The sequence below is a fragment of the Dipteris shenzhenensis genome, chromosome 22 (assembly GCF_047967505.1).
Source record: "Dipteris shenzhenensis isolate YYH24624 ecotype China chromosome 22, Dip_SZ_1.0, whole genome shotgun sequence".
NCBI classification, from domain to species: Eukaryota; Viridiplantae; Streptophyta; class Polypodiopsida; order Gleicheniales; family Dipteridaceae; genus Dipteris; species Dipteris shenzhenensis.
Window position 1 is genome coordinate 18,239,257 of NC_141617.1, and position 16,316 is coordinate 18,255,572.

At 45.1% G+C, this 16,316-nt stretch overlaps 1 protein-coding gene across 1 annotated transcript in view; it reads left to right on the top strand.

The window, feature by feature from the left end:
* CCC1 (cation-chloride co-transporter 1) overlaps positions 1 to 16,098 on the top strand; it is a 35,061-nt gene extending 18,963 nt beyond the window's left edge. The window contains exons 12-14 of the mRNA XM_087393387.1: positions 13,534 to 13,934; positions 14,022 to 14,183; positions 14,750 to 16,098. Coding sequence (XP_087249513.1) covers positions 13,534 to 13,934; positions 14,022 to 14,183; positions 14,750 to 15,828 — 1,642 coding nt within the window. The 3' untranslated portion in view covers positions 15,829 to 16,098. The remainder of the gene's footprint in view (positions 1 to 13,533; positions 13,935 to 14,021; positions 14,184 to 14,749) is intronic.
* Positions 16,099 to 16,316: the final 218 nt, after the last annotated feature.

Genomic DNA, 16,316 nt, shown 5'->3' on the forward strand with positions numbered 1-16,316 from the left:
CAGATTTACCTCCATCTTTGAATTCCTTGGTCTTGGAAGACTTGCTCTTCCTAGACTTCTTGTGTTTCCTTTTTTTCCTGGATGTTTTATCTGATGAAGAAGAAGATATAGAAGTTGAGTTTGAGGTCGACAGTGAAGGGCTTGGAGATCGATGATGATGCCTCGATCTCTTCCTGCGATGAGACCGCCGTCCCCGATGAGATCCATCTCTCTCGGGCTGTACACGAGAGTGTGCCTTTGGCATTGGCACATCATAAGGTGCATTAGGCATAGTTTTTGCTTGAAACAAATGCTGAGCTCTTGGATCCCTTTTGAGATTTTCCATCTGCTGCATACGAATGCGTACCATCTGCTCAAATTCTTACTGATTTTGCTGCATACTTCTTTGTCTTGGATGTGCATCCCTATCTTGTGAATCCCATTGGATAGGTGATTGAGCCATTCTCCTACAACTTGTCTGAGATCTGCAAGTTTCTTACACACACTATGTATGCAACTGATGCACGAAGCCTTTGCTTTTCAAAGAGAAAAATTACCTCAACAAGAGGTGTCTTGCATTCACAACTTATGACAGTGCCGGGCTGTCAACTCAAGGCATAAACTCAAAGCTGTGTGCCCCTTTTCTGGCTGCTGCAAATGACTTCAAAAAGCATCTGTTTTTCCCTCTTTTCACTGCTCAAAGGCATGCATATTCTTTTTCTGAAAATTTCTGATTTTCTCTGATTTTTTTTTCTGACAGTAAATACTCTCTCAGATAGGTGAAAACTGTTGGCAGAAACAGTCTCTGTAACTGTGTGTTCTTCTTTTTTTTGTCAATAGTAACTAGATGGGTAACTGCTGGTTACACTAACCAGACTGACTGGTTCTGGCTCTGGCTAGTCTGCAACTAGACTAATTGGACTGGTCACAGTCTGGTTACAGTGACCAGACTAGTCTGGTTGGGTCAAGTTAACTAGACCTCTAACCAATTCACTCACCAAGGTTAGGTTAGCTTAACCTCAGGTCTGCCACCCAGCTGTCTAGCTGGCAGTCCAGGTTAGAGGCCACGTGTCCTACCACATCATCCACTGAGGTGGCTGCCATGTCAGCAGTGTGCCATGCCACCTGCTGAGCTGGCTGCCATGTCATTTTTGCACATGCTTATGCCACATCACCCTTGCCAGGTCATCTACCACGTTTGCCCTGTACACATGTTTGCCACGTCACCCTAAGGTTAATCCTTGGGTTGAAGATAGACGACGGATTTGCGTCACGTGTCGTGCCTTCCAGAAACTACTTGTGTCGCACGTCGCGAGACCTTCTGCGTGCGCCTAACCAGCATATGATGAATCTGCGCCACGAAGTATCGCTTGCTTTTGGACAGAAGCTTCACGTGTGTCCTCTTGAAGGAATTGTCTTCGCGTGAAGACGTCTCTCATCATGATGGTATTGCTTTGCGTGGAGACGTCTTGCTATGGACAATCACCATCATCCTTCCGTTGATCGTGTGCCTGCATGGAGACGACGTTACCTGTGCACCCCTATTTGGCCTGTTGCCTTCACCATACGTAGGGTCCTTCGTCAATCATTTATAATCAAATAAATGGTCAACTGTACTTTACCATAGGAGATGAGGGCATTTCCTGTAAGACCAGCAGTCGGTACTTTGAATCTGGCACCAAATAAATTCTGTCCTTGCACCACAACAGCCCATTATGCAGCTTAAATTCAGCATGCCCCTGGCTCGATGGCCTCTGTAACTCCTCAAATACGGAAGCTACCTTAGAATCTATGTATTCTTCTTGAGTACCACGAATCCACTCCTGGTAGATGGTAGAAATGGCAGACAAACTGCAAGCCCACATACGGGATAAGGCATCTGCAACCACGTTTTCTTTCCCTTTCCTGCACTCAATGTCGAAATCATAAGACTGAACCTTAGCTAGCCACCTCTTCTGCTTCATTGACAAGTTGGGCTGCGTAAGGAAATACCTGAGTGTCCTATGATCTGTCTTAACCTTGATTTTGCTACCGTACAGGTAGTGGTGCCATTTTTCGAAAGCATGGAGGATAGCCAACATTTCTTGATCATACACATGATAATCTAGTTCCTTAGCATCCAATTTCCTGCTTTCAAAAGCAATTACCCCGTGTTCCTGTCTTAGCACAGCCCCTAATCCTTTGCCATTGGCATCTGGCTCCACAATGAAAGTACGTGAAAAATCAGGGCATACCAACACAAGAGCATGAGTGAGGGTGAATTTCAGGTCTTCAAAGCTGCGCCGTGCATCTGTAGACCACATAAAAGCATCCTTCTACAAAAGTTCTGTCAAAGGGGCTGCCCTCTTGGCAAACTTGTGAATAAAGCGCCTGTAGAAGGAATCAAGACCTAGAAATCCCCTCAACTGAGTAGGGTTGCGTGGTTGCGGCCAATCCTCAATGCATTTCACCTTTGCAGGATCCACTCGAATGCCATCCTTGCTCACAATGTGACCAAGATACTCAACCTCTTGTGCTATAAAAGTGCATTTGTTGGCTTTAGCATAAAGCTGATGCAACCTCAAAATTTCCAGCACTTGCTTGACATGTTTGATGTGCTCCTGCTTATCCTTGCTGTAAATGAGGATGTCATCAAAAAATACCAGCACATATTTGAAAAGGAGAGGCTGTAAAATCTTGTTCATGAGTGCTTGGAAGGTAGCTGGTGCATTGGTCAATCCAAAAGGCATCATCTTGAACTCATACAGTCCCGTCTTCGTGCGAAAGGCTGTCTTGTGCTCATCCCCAACTTTCATTCTAATTTGATGATAGCCGGACCTCAAATCAATCTTACTGTTGCACTGTGAGTTTGTCCTTCAAATCCTTGGTTGCATAATTCTTGTGTGTGTAACCTCCAGAAGTACGGGCATTATCACGCTTGAGGTTCACATAATCAAAGAAGGGCATCTCAAGTTTGATTGCGTCAATTAGGGCCGTGTATGAACACAAAGAATTTGCCAACATGTCATCAAAAGTGGCTTGCTGCCCACCACCAACCCCCTGCTGCGTAGAAGCTGCTGCCATCTGATGCATCGGCTGTGTCTGGCTATGTGCTCGCTGGCGGAACGATAGGTGCATGAACTCCGGACTGGTACTCTCTGCCAAATGCATCTCTCCGAAATGATGGCATACCAAAGGGCTGAGAAGAGCTGACCTCTCTCCCAGGGGTGTGGGTTGCTATATAAACCCAAGCCAGCTCCAGGCATATTCGCTGGTGTGGTGAGAGGAGCACTAGCCGGATGCATACCAACGGGTCAGCCCAAAGAGACGGCTCAGCTTGCATAGATGCAGAAAGTTGAGAGCCAAAAGATGGCCTGACATCTTGCAAGAAGGTGCTCTGTGGCACAGAAAATGCAGCATCTATGTCCAGATAATCCCCAAGTTGGGGTACATGCGATGGTCTAGAAGATTGATGCTCATAGGCACGACGGGCATTTGCCATAAAACCTTTGAGTGGAGCAGACAAAACATCCTGACTGTTTGAATGGTCCCCTTGTTGGGGTGCGGGCTGCTTACCCTTATCCTGCATAGCAATGGCAGATGTGATCTGCTAACCAATCTCTTGTCCCATTTGGACAAGAGCCGTATCGTGCATAGCCATGGTTGTGGTAAGCTGCTAGTTGAACTCCTGTCCTATCTGGCGGAAAGCACCTTGGAGCATAGAGGAAAGGGCATCCAGAAAGTGCGTCTGCACTGCTTGCATTTCCTGGGATGCAGGAGAGAGAGGCTGAGTGGAAGGAACCTCTGCACCACCAGTGGATGCAACCACTGTGGCAAGCACTTGCTCATACTGAGTAGCCTCATTAGAGTCATGCGATATATCACGAGGAGCACGCTTCGGTGCCATGGTGACTGGCCTTGGAGAGAGGAGCTCAAAAATGTTGATGGACAGGCTCGGAAGAAATGTTGTCGAAGAAGCTTCGAAACGGAGCCAAAATGGCTCCAAACAGGATGTGAAAGTTCCTTAAGTCACCTGGGACAGTTAGTACAATTCTAACCTAAGACCTTTAGGACACTGTCTTAGACCAAATTGACCCAAGCTTTAACCTTAGTTAGTACTAACCTAACCTACACCCAAACTAACTAAACCTAACCTAGCTAACCAGACCTACTAACCGAACCAACCTTGACTAACTAGACCTAACTGACCTACTAATTAAACCTAACCTAACCCAAACCTCGGCCAACCTAAACCCCGGCTAACCTACAGACCTTAGCAATTCTGGAGGGATTAGCACCTTGTCTTACCATGTGATACCTTGATGGCATTTTTCATTTTGAAGATCAGGACACACAAAGCAGCTATGTATTAACACATTGCCAGGTATACCATAGACACTTTATCACTCCTTCCCTCCACAAGGAGAATACAATAGAGGATAGGACTATTGAGGAGATTCCATGCAGCAGCAAGATGAACTAGTACCTGTGGTTGTGCTGCCTCACCTGTCACGATCTGTGACGTATTCCTTTCTCTTTCTAGACTTATGGATGGTTTAATGAATGGACACTTGTGGAAGGGTATGACCTTTCGACGGGACACTTGCCCTTTCGACGGGACACTTCCTAATGAGGCACAACCCTTCACAAGAGACATTCTAATGAAGAGACATTCCTATTGTAATGTACCCTTTCATCAAGGGTCACACCCTTCACAAGGGGTACACACCTCTTCATGCACATACCCTTTGGAGTACACACCTTTTCATGTGTGACTCTTCACTCTCTATATAAGAGAGGCCAAATTGTATGGATCACAATCACATCCACCCTACAGATATTCAAGCAATATAGTTATTCCTTGTTCTCTGCTATCTCAGTCTCTTTTCTGTTCCTTAGCACAGTTCTAAATATAGTAAATCTAGGATTTCTTACATTGGTATCAGAGCAAAATTCGCTCCTGCCTGTAGGAAATGCCCCCCATCTTCTAGCGCTGATCTGATACTTTTTTGCCGCTAGAAGGACATCCGTGCACATAGTGCATGGAAGAGATGGAGAGGATGAGCGTAAAATTTTTAAACGCCTAAAGTCATCCTGGCCTCTCCATCTCCCTCACATCACAAGTTGATGTGAATGGACACGACCAAAATCGTGTCCTTTCAGGTGCTTGGGCTGTCCCAAAACCAAGGGACGCGCCTTTTCCACCATGGGACACACCTTTTGGTGACGAGTCTCGACTCCTCACTCATGGGACATACCCCATCGTGGGCAAAGGGACATACCTATTCATGCAGGGTCGCATCCCTTTTGACAATAGGGACATATCCCCTCATGAACAGGTGCACCTATTCCAAGGGTCACACCCCTTCGAATAGGCACACCTCCTAGGCCCAAGTACCTACAAAAGGGAACCTAGAGGGGTAAAAAGGGACAAAAATTAAACCCATCCCCTAACCCTAGGTTTACCCTAACTACCCTAGGGTTAACTTAACCCCCAAATTAATTTGGGGCAAATAACCCTTAGGCAGCCCAACGAAAGGGCGTACCTTCCAGCCAACACAAAACACAAAACAACGGCCGTACGGATTTCCCGCAGCCTGCGCAAGCCATCGCAGCCCATCCGTACAGCCCTGCGCAACAGTCCGTACAACCTGCGCCATCCGTACTGCCCTGCGCTGTCCGTACAGCCTAACGAACTCACAGCAGCCTGCGCCATCCGTACTGCCCTGCGCTGCCCGTACAGCCTGACGAACAGTCCGTACAGCCTGCCGTACAGGCCGTACAGACCGTACAATCCTGGCCTGTACACACCGTACGGATAGTACAACGCTGCACAGCCCTCTTTTGACATTGCGCTGCCAGCCAGCCTTTGCCTCGCGATGATCGCTGACAGATTACTCATTATTTGCAGTCCTGCATACCCGATTTCCTGACAGGCTGCTGCCTCTCCTTGTTTCGCCATGTTTACCCTGCCAATTCAGCACCAGTTGCCTTTTCTCGCAATGAAGAAAGCCCGTTGACAGCCCGGACGAGACCAGCCTCGAGCACTTCTCACAAAATACTGCAACCTGGACCTCCGGACAACGATTTGCAGCCTTCTTCTACGCAATCATTTGGCAGATTAAAGTATTGCCAGGTGGAGTCTTTCCAATTTGCTTTTTCAGGATTCTTTTAACAAATTACAGCAAATGAAAGAATCCATATTAAAGCATGGAAACCCCCGGTAATTCACCCGGCCATTCAAGGACACCTCAGGCACCTGCTACTACACAATATCGTGTTCAAATTGCACAGCCAGCCCATTTTGGAGCCTTTGCATCTTGGGTCTTCTGTGTCACGTGCCCTCCGAGTGACTTGGATCACATCCTCTACCTTCTGCGTGAGGCACCTCAGTTACATTATTTCCTCAGCACAGTACAGGTTGTGTTCCACGAGACACGAAGATATCCGGAACACGATATTCCTCAGGAGTTTGCTGTTCATTTTTGGAGAGAGTTCTACCCTTCACCTTCGGCATCCCCAGGGTACTCTCCACCTCCTTCAGCTCCCCGATATCCTCCTTTACAGGGTGTACCTTCTCCCAGTTCAGTATTTACATCCTGAAGGCACTCCCTCTCCTGGATATCCTCCTCTTCCGACAGCAGCTCCTTATCCTTTTTCAGATCCGTGGACTCTGCTACCTACCCCTGTCTTATCACGAGCAGTAACACCTTTTTCAGAATCTCCAGTGTTACCTCCGACAGGACCTCCCTTACCAGATTTCCACGGGTGGTTCCATCCTGCCTCGCCTGCCCCCTCCAATATGAGCAACCTCAGGGAGCAGCCCGAATCCTCTTTCAGGGATGGTACAAACTAGAGCGCAAGTTCGCGCCTCTCTCACAGGAATTTCCGACATGTCGCACCGCTCGCGTGAAGCCTCTCCCGAGATTAAAGAATCAAGTCCCAAAAAGACCCCTGAAGGAAACACTCAAAGTGAATCTCTATTGCAACTTCAAATATCTCAGCTTCAGGACAGCATCTCCGACCTGGTTCAAAAAGTTCAACAACTCCAAGATTCTCGAAGTCCAGCACATACAGAGGACGACGTGATGCAACCCGACGACGATGCGGACTCTTTCCCCCCGAGGTAGAAAATACTGAACTGCGTACTCTCTACCGATTACTTCAAGCTTCCAAAACAAAGCGACTTGACGTCAAACTTCCGGAAGCCTACACTGGTCAACGTAATCGCCGAACTGTTGACCAATGGCTCGCCAAAATGCGCATGTATTTTGACACTGTTGACCTCACGGAAGGCAAAAAGATCGCCTTGGCAGCCTCCCTCCTGAAGGATACATCATTTCTATGGTGGCAAAGACGCTTAAAGGACGGAAAAAGTGTGTTAACTTGGGAACGTTTTGAACACGTGCTCCGTAAGCAGTTTGTACCTGCCAATGCGGACTTCCAAGCACGATCAAAACTTCGACAGTTGGAGCAAACGGGTTCCCTGTCTTCTTATATCTCTCAGTTCACCACATTGGTGCTAGAGATTGATGGTTTAACTGAGGATGATCGCCTTCATGCTTTCATCTCAGGTCTACAACCCTCGTTACGCATTGATGTTCTTAAAGCCAATATCACCACCACAGATGGCGCTATTGCTTACGCGGAGCGCATTACAGATTTCCTCAACACAGGGAAGCAGAGTGCTACTCGCACACAGAACTCTCCTATGGCCAAAGGTGCTCGCCCTCAAGATAATACCAGGTTTCGCAAAAACTTCGGTAATCAAGGTCAGCGACAGTCTCAAGATCCCCAGAAGCCTCAGAAATCATTTGCTGGATTCCAACAGAAGCACTCCCCCAAGGATCGTGTTTCCTCTTCTTCACAAAGTCATTACCGACATCCCCAACATAAAGGTGCGGCCACTGACAAGAAGAACAACTCCAGCTCAAAAGGACTTTGTACCATCTGTACAGGCGACCATAGATGGTTCGATTGTCCCAAGCGACCAAAGCAAAATTCTAATATGGAACCTAGCACTTCCCCAAAAGATGATGCTACCTCAGCACAAGACAAGAAAGGCAAAGCTGTTCGAATGGCGAATACCATCCACCTGAGCCTTGCCAGCAACCCCGAACCTTCCCTGGCCACTCAAGTACTTTGTGTTCAAGGATCGATTCGTGGAACAACGGTCACCATCCTCATCGACAGTGGCTGTTCTCATAATTTCCTAGCCAGTTCTGTGGTCGATAAACTTCGGTTGACCACCAGTCCTAGCCTCATGGACTATCAGATTGAACTCGCAAATGGAACAACTTTCTTGTGCAACACCAGGATCAAAAACTTGTCTTTTCGCATCCAACATTATACGGACAAGTTAAACTTCGACATTATGCCTCTTTCTCGGTACGATGTCATACTCGGACAAGAATGGCTCTACGACTATGATCCATCAATCAGTTTTCGCAGCCATACTATCCAGTTTGTCCACCAGGGAAAACTTATTGAGCTAACTGGTTCTAGGGGCTCTCCTTCAACCCCAGTTGCCTCTGCCCTACAAGTAAAGAAGTGGGTTCGTAAACGCCAAGCAAAGACTTCACTTCTGTCGGTTACGGCAGTCGAGGAGACACCAACAAAGGATCCTCCTGAATACCTCAACCAACCTTTTTTCCAGCCTTACCTGGATCTTTTTCCACAGGAATTGCCAAAGCAGTTACCACCTCGACGACCAGTGGATCACCCAATCGAACTTATTCCCGGCAGTAATCCACCGTCGAAACCTCCTTATCGGGTTTCTCACACTCAAAATGAAGAAATCCAAAGACAGGTCACCGAGCTACTCGACAAAGGTCACATTCGGCCCAGTCGCAGCCCTTTCGGATCTCCTGTACTACTTGTGGAAAAAAAGAACAAGTCTATGCGCCTCTGCATCGACTACCGAGCCCTCAACAAGCTCGCTATCAAAAACAAGTATCCATTGCCTCGCATTGATGACCTTTTTGATCAACTTCTACATGCAACACACTTCTCCAAGATTGATCTTCGTTCAGGTTATCATCAACTTCGTATACGAGAAGGCGATGAGTACAAGACAGCTTTTCGAACAAAATATGGACACTATGAATGTTTGGTCATGCCTTTTGGGTTAAACAATGCCCCGGCCACATTCATGACATTAATGAACGACATCTTCAGGCCTTTCCTCGATAAGTTCGTCATCGTTTACCTCGATGACATCCTCGTTTTCAGCAGATCACTACATGAGCATAAACAACATCTTCACCAAGTTTTTGAAGTTCTCCGCGCAAATTCTCTCTACATCAACATTGAGAAGAGTGAGTTCTTCAAGACCCAACTTGAATATTTGGGACATGTTATTTCAGCTCAAGGTATCTCTGTGGATCCCAAGAAGGTCGAGGTAATCCGACACTGGCCTACTCCTAAGAATGTTCATGATGTCCGCTCTTTTCTCGGATTGGCAAACTTCTATCATACAAAGGTCTATCAGTTTTCCGAAATCGCAGCTCCTATGTCCGAATTATTGAAAAGCACAGCAATTTTTCAGTGGCTTCCCGAAACAGAGTATAGTTTCCAACAACTCAAGCAAGCACTCACTACTACACCAGTTATGGCTATTGCTGACCCAAATCTTCCATTTGAGGTCATGACCGACGCTTCCGACATCGCTACAGGAGCAGTCTTGATGCAAGAAGGCAGAGTTATTGCTTTTGATAGCCATAAACATTCTGATATCCAAACCCGATATTCGGTCTATGATAAGGAGTTTCTTGCTGTTGTACATGCTTATCGCTCTTGGAAACATTATCTCATGGGTGCCGACTCTGTGGTCAAGACAGACCATCACTCTCTCAAGTATATTTTTACTCAGCCAGTCATGAACGCTCGACAAGCACGCTGGGTTGAGTTTTTGGCCAACTTTCACATGACCATTGAGTACATACCAGGACTACGCAATGTAGTTGCAGATGCTCTCAGCAGGTTACCTCTAGCATCAGCCATGGTAATCTCTACATTATCTGTGGATGTTCCGAATTCATTCAAAGGAAAGTATTTCAATGATAAAGACTTCGGCACCGCAGTACAGGTTCTTTTCAAAGATCAACCTTCGACTTGCGAACAAAAGATTTTCTCATCCTATTCTTATACGGACGACCTTCTGTATTATCAAGATCGCGTCTGTGTACCACATGACAAGGATGTTCGACGTCTTTTGTTAAAAGAGCATCATGTAGTTCCTTATGCTGCCGATCCAGGCATCAATAAGACTTATCGGTTACTCAGTGCAACATACTACTGGCCTCAGATGAAAAGAGATGTCATCAAAATGGTCACATCTTGCTTATCATGTCAACAAATGAAAGCAAGTCGACGACTTCCAACAGGACTTCTTCAGCCTCTTCCAGTACCAACTGAAAGGTGGGAAAGTATTTCCATGGATTTCATTACAACACTACCACGATCTTCCCGAGGTAACACTCAGATTATGGTAATTGTTGATCGCTTGTCCAAATTGGCACACTTTGTTGCTTGCAAAAGCAGTGCACAGGCCCCGGACATAGCCAAACTCTTTATACAACACATTTTCCGACACCATGGATTACCCAAGAATATCATATCCGACAGAGATCCTAAGTTTACCAGTCACTTTTGGATTTCACTGTTCGAATCTTTGGGTACTACTCTACTGTTCAGTTCAGCTTACCACCCAGAATCAGATGGACAGACTGAAAGAGTCAACCAAGTTCTGGAAGAAATGCTTCGACATTATGTTCAGTCACGCCTCGCAGCCTGGGAAGAGTATCTACCACTCCTTGAGTTTGCTTATAATAACTCTTTCCATAGTGCCATCAGCATGACTCCATTCCAAGCAGCTTATGGACACACTCCGATTGTACCAACAAATTTTGTACTTCAACATCGAGTGGCCCTAGCTGATCAATTGGTTCAAGAAATGCAAGACATTCTACTGCAAGTCAGGGATCATATGCGAAAAGCGCAAGAGCGGTATCAACGGTCTGCCAACAAACATAGACGTCACCTGGAATTTAACACTGGTGACATGGTGCTATTATTTGTAGCCCCACATCGCTATAAGACGGTTAAGTCTGTGTTTCCTAAGTTGCGACCAAGATACTATGGACCTTTCCGGATCGTCAAGAAAAATTCACCTTTAAATTATAAATTGGAATTACCACCATCATGGGGTAAAATCCATCCAACATTTCATATTTCTTGGCTAAAGACGTACATTCCAGGCGATGAAGCAGTTCCTCCTGCAGGTGATTATGTCCCAGAAATCGAAGACGATTATGTTCTCCTTATTCCTGAGCGTATTCTGGACCATCGACAGCGAGAGACTCGACATCGAATTATCACGGAATTCCTTGTTCTTTGGCGAGATCTGGACGACTCCGACGCTACTTGGCAGTCTGATGAAGACTTACAGCAGTACCCTGATCTTTTACAGCAGTATTTTCAGAATCTACCATGATATTCTCTACATCAGTTCATTATCTCCACCAGGGTCTTCTTTTGAGTGGGAGGGGATGTCACGATCTGTGACGTATTCCTTTCTCTTTCTAGACTTATGGATGGTTTAATGAATGGACACTTGTGGAAGGGTATGACCTTTCGACGGGACACTTGCCCTTTCGACGGGACACTTCCTAATGAGGCACAACCCTTCACAAGAGACATTCTAATGAAGAGACATTCCTATTGTAATGTACCCTCTCATCAAGGGTCACACCCTTCACAAGGGGTACACACCTCTTCATGCACATACCCTTTGGAGTACACACCTTTTCATGTGTGACTCTTCACTCTCTATATAAGAGAGGTCAAATTGTATGGATCACAATCACATCCACCCTACAGATATTCAAGCAATACAGTTATTCCTTGTTCTCTGCTATCTCAGTCTCTTTTCTGTTCCTTAGCACAGTTCTAAATATAGTAAATCTAGGATTTCTTACATCACCTACTAGCACACTTATGACCTCAGCTATCATATACATGGCCAAGTTCTTCATTCTCACAAGTGGTTCGACTAGAGGGATCTGCATTGATGCATCAGGAGATTGGCAGCATTCAGCTGCCTGAGCTATGCACGTGAGGATTACTTAAGCTGCTGGGACAATAGTCAACAGATCGTGGACATGCAATGAGGGCACACACCTGCTAGACCTTCGCCACTCAGCTCTGGATATCTTAATTCTCACATATTTAAATGGAGGACATTGGTTGGATACATCTATCTCCATTGTGTTACTTATGATAGCATTTCTCCCCCCTTTCGATTTGCGTTTCACCATTTTCATTTTGTTGTATCAGCTGGTGACAGCATGCCTCAGCCGCCCTGAGTTATATTGCAACTCACCTAAGAACTGTTGGATCTTGTACTATTGTGAACTTTCTTTAGCGAGCAGAGAAGTTTATGGGAGAGTCATTTTGGAGATCAGGAGACAGACACAACAGCTATGAAGAGCTTGTGAAATCACATGGCCATATATACCAGACACTGATCACCCCTTTTATCACAGCAGCTATGAAGAGCTTGCAATATCACATGACCAGATATGCAACAGACATTGGTCGCCCCTTTTATCCAAGAGGACAAGGAGGGATTCAGTAGAGGTTAAGGAGATTCCATGAACCAGCATTCCAGATGTACTAGTACATTTGCATGTACTGCCTCACCTACTAGCACACATATGGCCTCAGCTATCATACACATGGACGAGTTCTCCATCCTTACAAGTTGTTCAACTAGAGGGGTCTGCATTGATGCATCCAGGAGATTGGTGGCATCCTCTGCCTGATAGGTAATAGGTTATTGGACCCGGGCTACCACTTGTCATAGACAGGGTTACCTAGGCTGCTGGGACCAGAGGCTAGCGGAAACAGGTTGTGGACATGCTATTGGGGATATCTAAATTCTCATATATGTAAATGGAGTAGATTGGTTTGGATACATCTAACTTCATTGTGTTAGTTATAATAGCAGATCTCACCCCTTTTATTTACAGTACTGCATCTCCATTCGAGTACTATATACCCTTTTTGGGACTCCTAGCCTCTTGGGTGTTGGAGAATTTTCCTAATTTCTCTCGTTCCCTGATCACCCTGTTTTTTTAGTCTCTTTTTCTCAGCTCAAAACTTTTCTTACTTGTTTGAAAGATCATTCTTAACTTGTAGAAATTCAAAATCTTATTTAAATCCATTTAATTGGAATGCACTCATCCTCAAATGTTATCCTGACGTGCAGCTTCTTGTGCTGCTGAGGTGAAGGAAGTGATAATAATGCTACTTATAATGCCTTTGAGATACTGTTATGTTTTGAGTCATTTGATCGTAGCAATGAATTGGTGTTATGCATGAACTGTAGTGGGTTGGTACTCTGTGACTGGGAGAGAGAGCTTTCTGTTGCTTTTGGGATGAGATTGAGCAAAAACATGGATAGAATATATTGCAAAGTTAACTCAATTTGTGTTTATGATTGTTTTGGTTTAAGTACTTCGTATCAAAGTAGGATCTTAAACTAACAGATCGGCAGTCCTTTACGTGACTTAGGCTGCTTACAGCTTCAGTGGCATGGCCTGTAGCTGCGGTGGTGCAGATTGGTATTATTTTATCAACGCTTGGAGCCGCCCTTCAGAGTTTGACAGGCGCTCCTCGTCTACTGGCAGCCATTGCAAATGATGACATACTCCCAGTTTTGAAGTATTTCAAGGCTCCAGACAGTGTGGAGCCACATCTTGCAACTCTTTTCACAATGCTTATTTGTGCTGGATGTGTGATCATTGGCAACTTGGATCTTATCACTCCTGTGATCACGATGTTTTTCTTAATGTGTTATGGGGGGGTCAACTTATCGTGCTTCCTGCTTGACTTGCTTGATGCTCCAAGCTGGCGCCCTCGTTGGAAATTTCATCACTGGAGCCTGTCGCTTTTTGGTGCTCTACTTTGTGTGGGTAATGTTCTATTTCCTAGCGCTGGTGGTTTCTGTCTGAATGTGCTTTGGCTATGCTATGTTGTACTGATTAGCTTTTCTGCACCAGCAATCATGTTTTTGATATCATGGTCATTTACGGTTGTGTCACTGGCACTTGCGAGCCTTCTATACTACTATGTGAGTATAAAGGGAAAAGGTGGTGATTGGGGTGATGGTTTTAAAAGCGCCTATTTTCAACTGGCTTTGCAAAGTCTTCGTTCTCTTGGAGGTCTGTTTCTTCGCAGCTCTTATTGGATGTATTGATTCACTCTCTCTCTCTCTCTCTCTCTTTCTCTCTCTCTCTCTCTCTCGTAATAATAATAATAATAATAGTAATAGTAACAACAACAACAACAACGATAACAACAGCAAAAACAATGGGGAGGGGGGGCCTTGGCGAAGGTTGTTAAGCTTCCTGGCTGCCCCACCTCCTTAACAATGCCCCCAAAGAAAAAAGAGAAAAAGGCAATCTTTTGGCTAACTAAAGAGAAGATGAGAACAACAAAATCCCTTCTTGCCCCTCTTCTCCTAGCTTTTGCTTTGGTGCCTGTAAATTTCAGATTTTGAAGCAAAATGTTATGCTTGTTAGTTGATCAGTGTGAAAGGGCTTGTTTGTTGGAGAACGTTCTCTGGGTTGGTCTCTGTCAAACACGATACCCTTCCTCCCCCGCCCCCCGCCTCTCTCATTATTCAATGCCCTGAGCGAGTTGGAATTAGAATGGATTGTTATTTCTTCGGGTAATGTTTTTCAAATGTTCTACTAAGGCTCTTTCTATGTGGCTAATTTCCTTGCAGCAAACCAAGTCCACCCAAAGAATTGGTATCCTATACCTTTGGTATTCTGTAGGCCGTGGGGCAGCCTGCCACAAGATGTCCCATGTCATCCCAAGCTTGCAGATTTTGCAAACTGTATGAAGAAAAAAGGCCGTGGCATGTCTATTTTCTTGTCCATAATTGATGGTGACTACCCAGAGAAAGATGAGGAAGCTCGTCATGCATGTAAACTTCTTAGTACATATATTGACTATAAGAATTGCGAAGGTGTGGGGGAAATAATTGTTGCAAATAACATGCGGGAAGGTTTCCGTGGTGTGATACAAACGATGGGTTTGGGAAATTTAAAGCCAAACATTGTTGTAATGAGATATCCAGAGATATGGAGAGAGGAGAATGCCAACGAAATCCCACTGAATTTTGTCAGTATGATCAATGATTGCATCACGGCAAATAAGGCTGTTGTCATTGTCAAGGGTCTTGATGAGTGGCCAGGAGAGTTTCAAAAGCAGTATGGCACAATTGATTTGTACTGGATTGTTCGGGATGGGGGTCTTATGTTGCTACTTTCGCAATTGCTTCGTTCAAAAGAAAGCTTTGAAAGCTGCAAGATTCAGGTTTTCTGCATTGCGGAAGAAGATACATCAGCAGAGGAACTAAAAGCAGATGTGCGGAAATTTCTTTATGATCTTCGTATGCAAGCAGAAGTGATTGTTGTCACAATGAAATCATGGGAGGTACATCAGGAGGATCAGGAAGCGCAAGCCGGGAGAGAGGATGCCATGGAAGCTTTCTCCAAGGCAAGAAAGCGGATTGCTGTGGAAGCAGCTGAGCTGAAGGAGTCTACTCAGAGCAGGCAGGAGGATTTGGTTTTCAGTGAGCAGCAGGTGAACAAATTCCTTTATACCACGTTAAAATTGAACTCAATAATCCTGAGGTACTCTAGAATGGCAGCAGTTGTATTGGTCAGTCTTCCCCCACCACCTCCCCATCATCCCGCTCGTTTTTATATGGAATATATGGATTTGCTTGTAGAGAGCATTCCAAGACTGCTTATGGTCCGTGGATATAGAAGAGATGTGGTGACAATTTTCACGTAGATGTTTTGACCTTTTCTCTACTCACTTTTTCGTCGTTAGTTTTCGACAAAAGTTACATATGAATTGCATTGCAGGGCATCTGTACATCACTCTTGACGCTTCGTCAAGAGTTAGGAGTCTTCACAATTTTTTGGAGGATCTGTTCTAGCGTTACATTCTTTGGCTGCCCATTTGTGGGGAGCTTGTAATTTTATTAGAAATCCGAGTAAAATTCATTTATGCCAAGTCGACCAATTTTGGTCAGCAACTCTGTATGTTTTGTACTCTACACTTTATGACATAATCTCATGGTCTATGAATTCTTTCCCGTTCTCTTCAATAAGTCCAGTCAAGTTTTCAGTGGCTTTCTAGTTAAGTGAGTGTGTTAACAGAAGAGTCCGTTTGTTTCCTAGTTTATATATGTGGCTACCTCGCTAATACGACCCGTGGACACTGGCTCTAATATGTTCTCTTCTTGCAAGAAAATGTTCGATAGCTCTCTTAGGAGT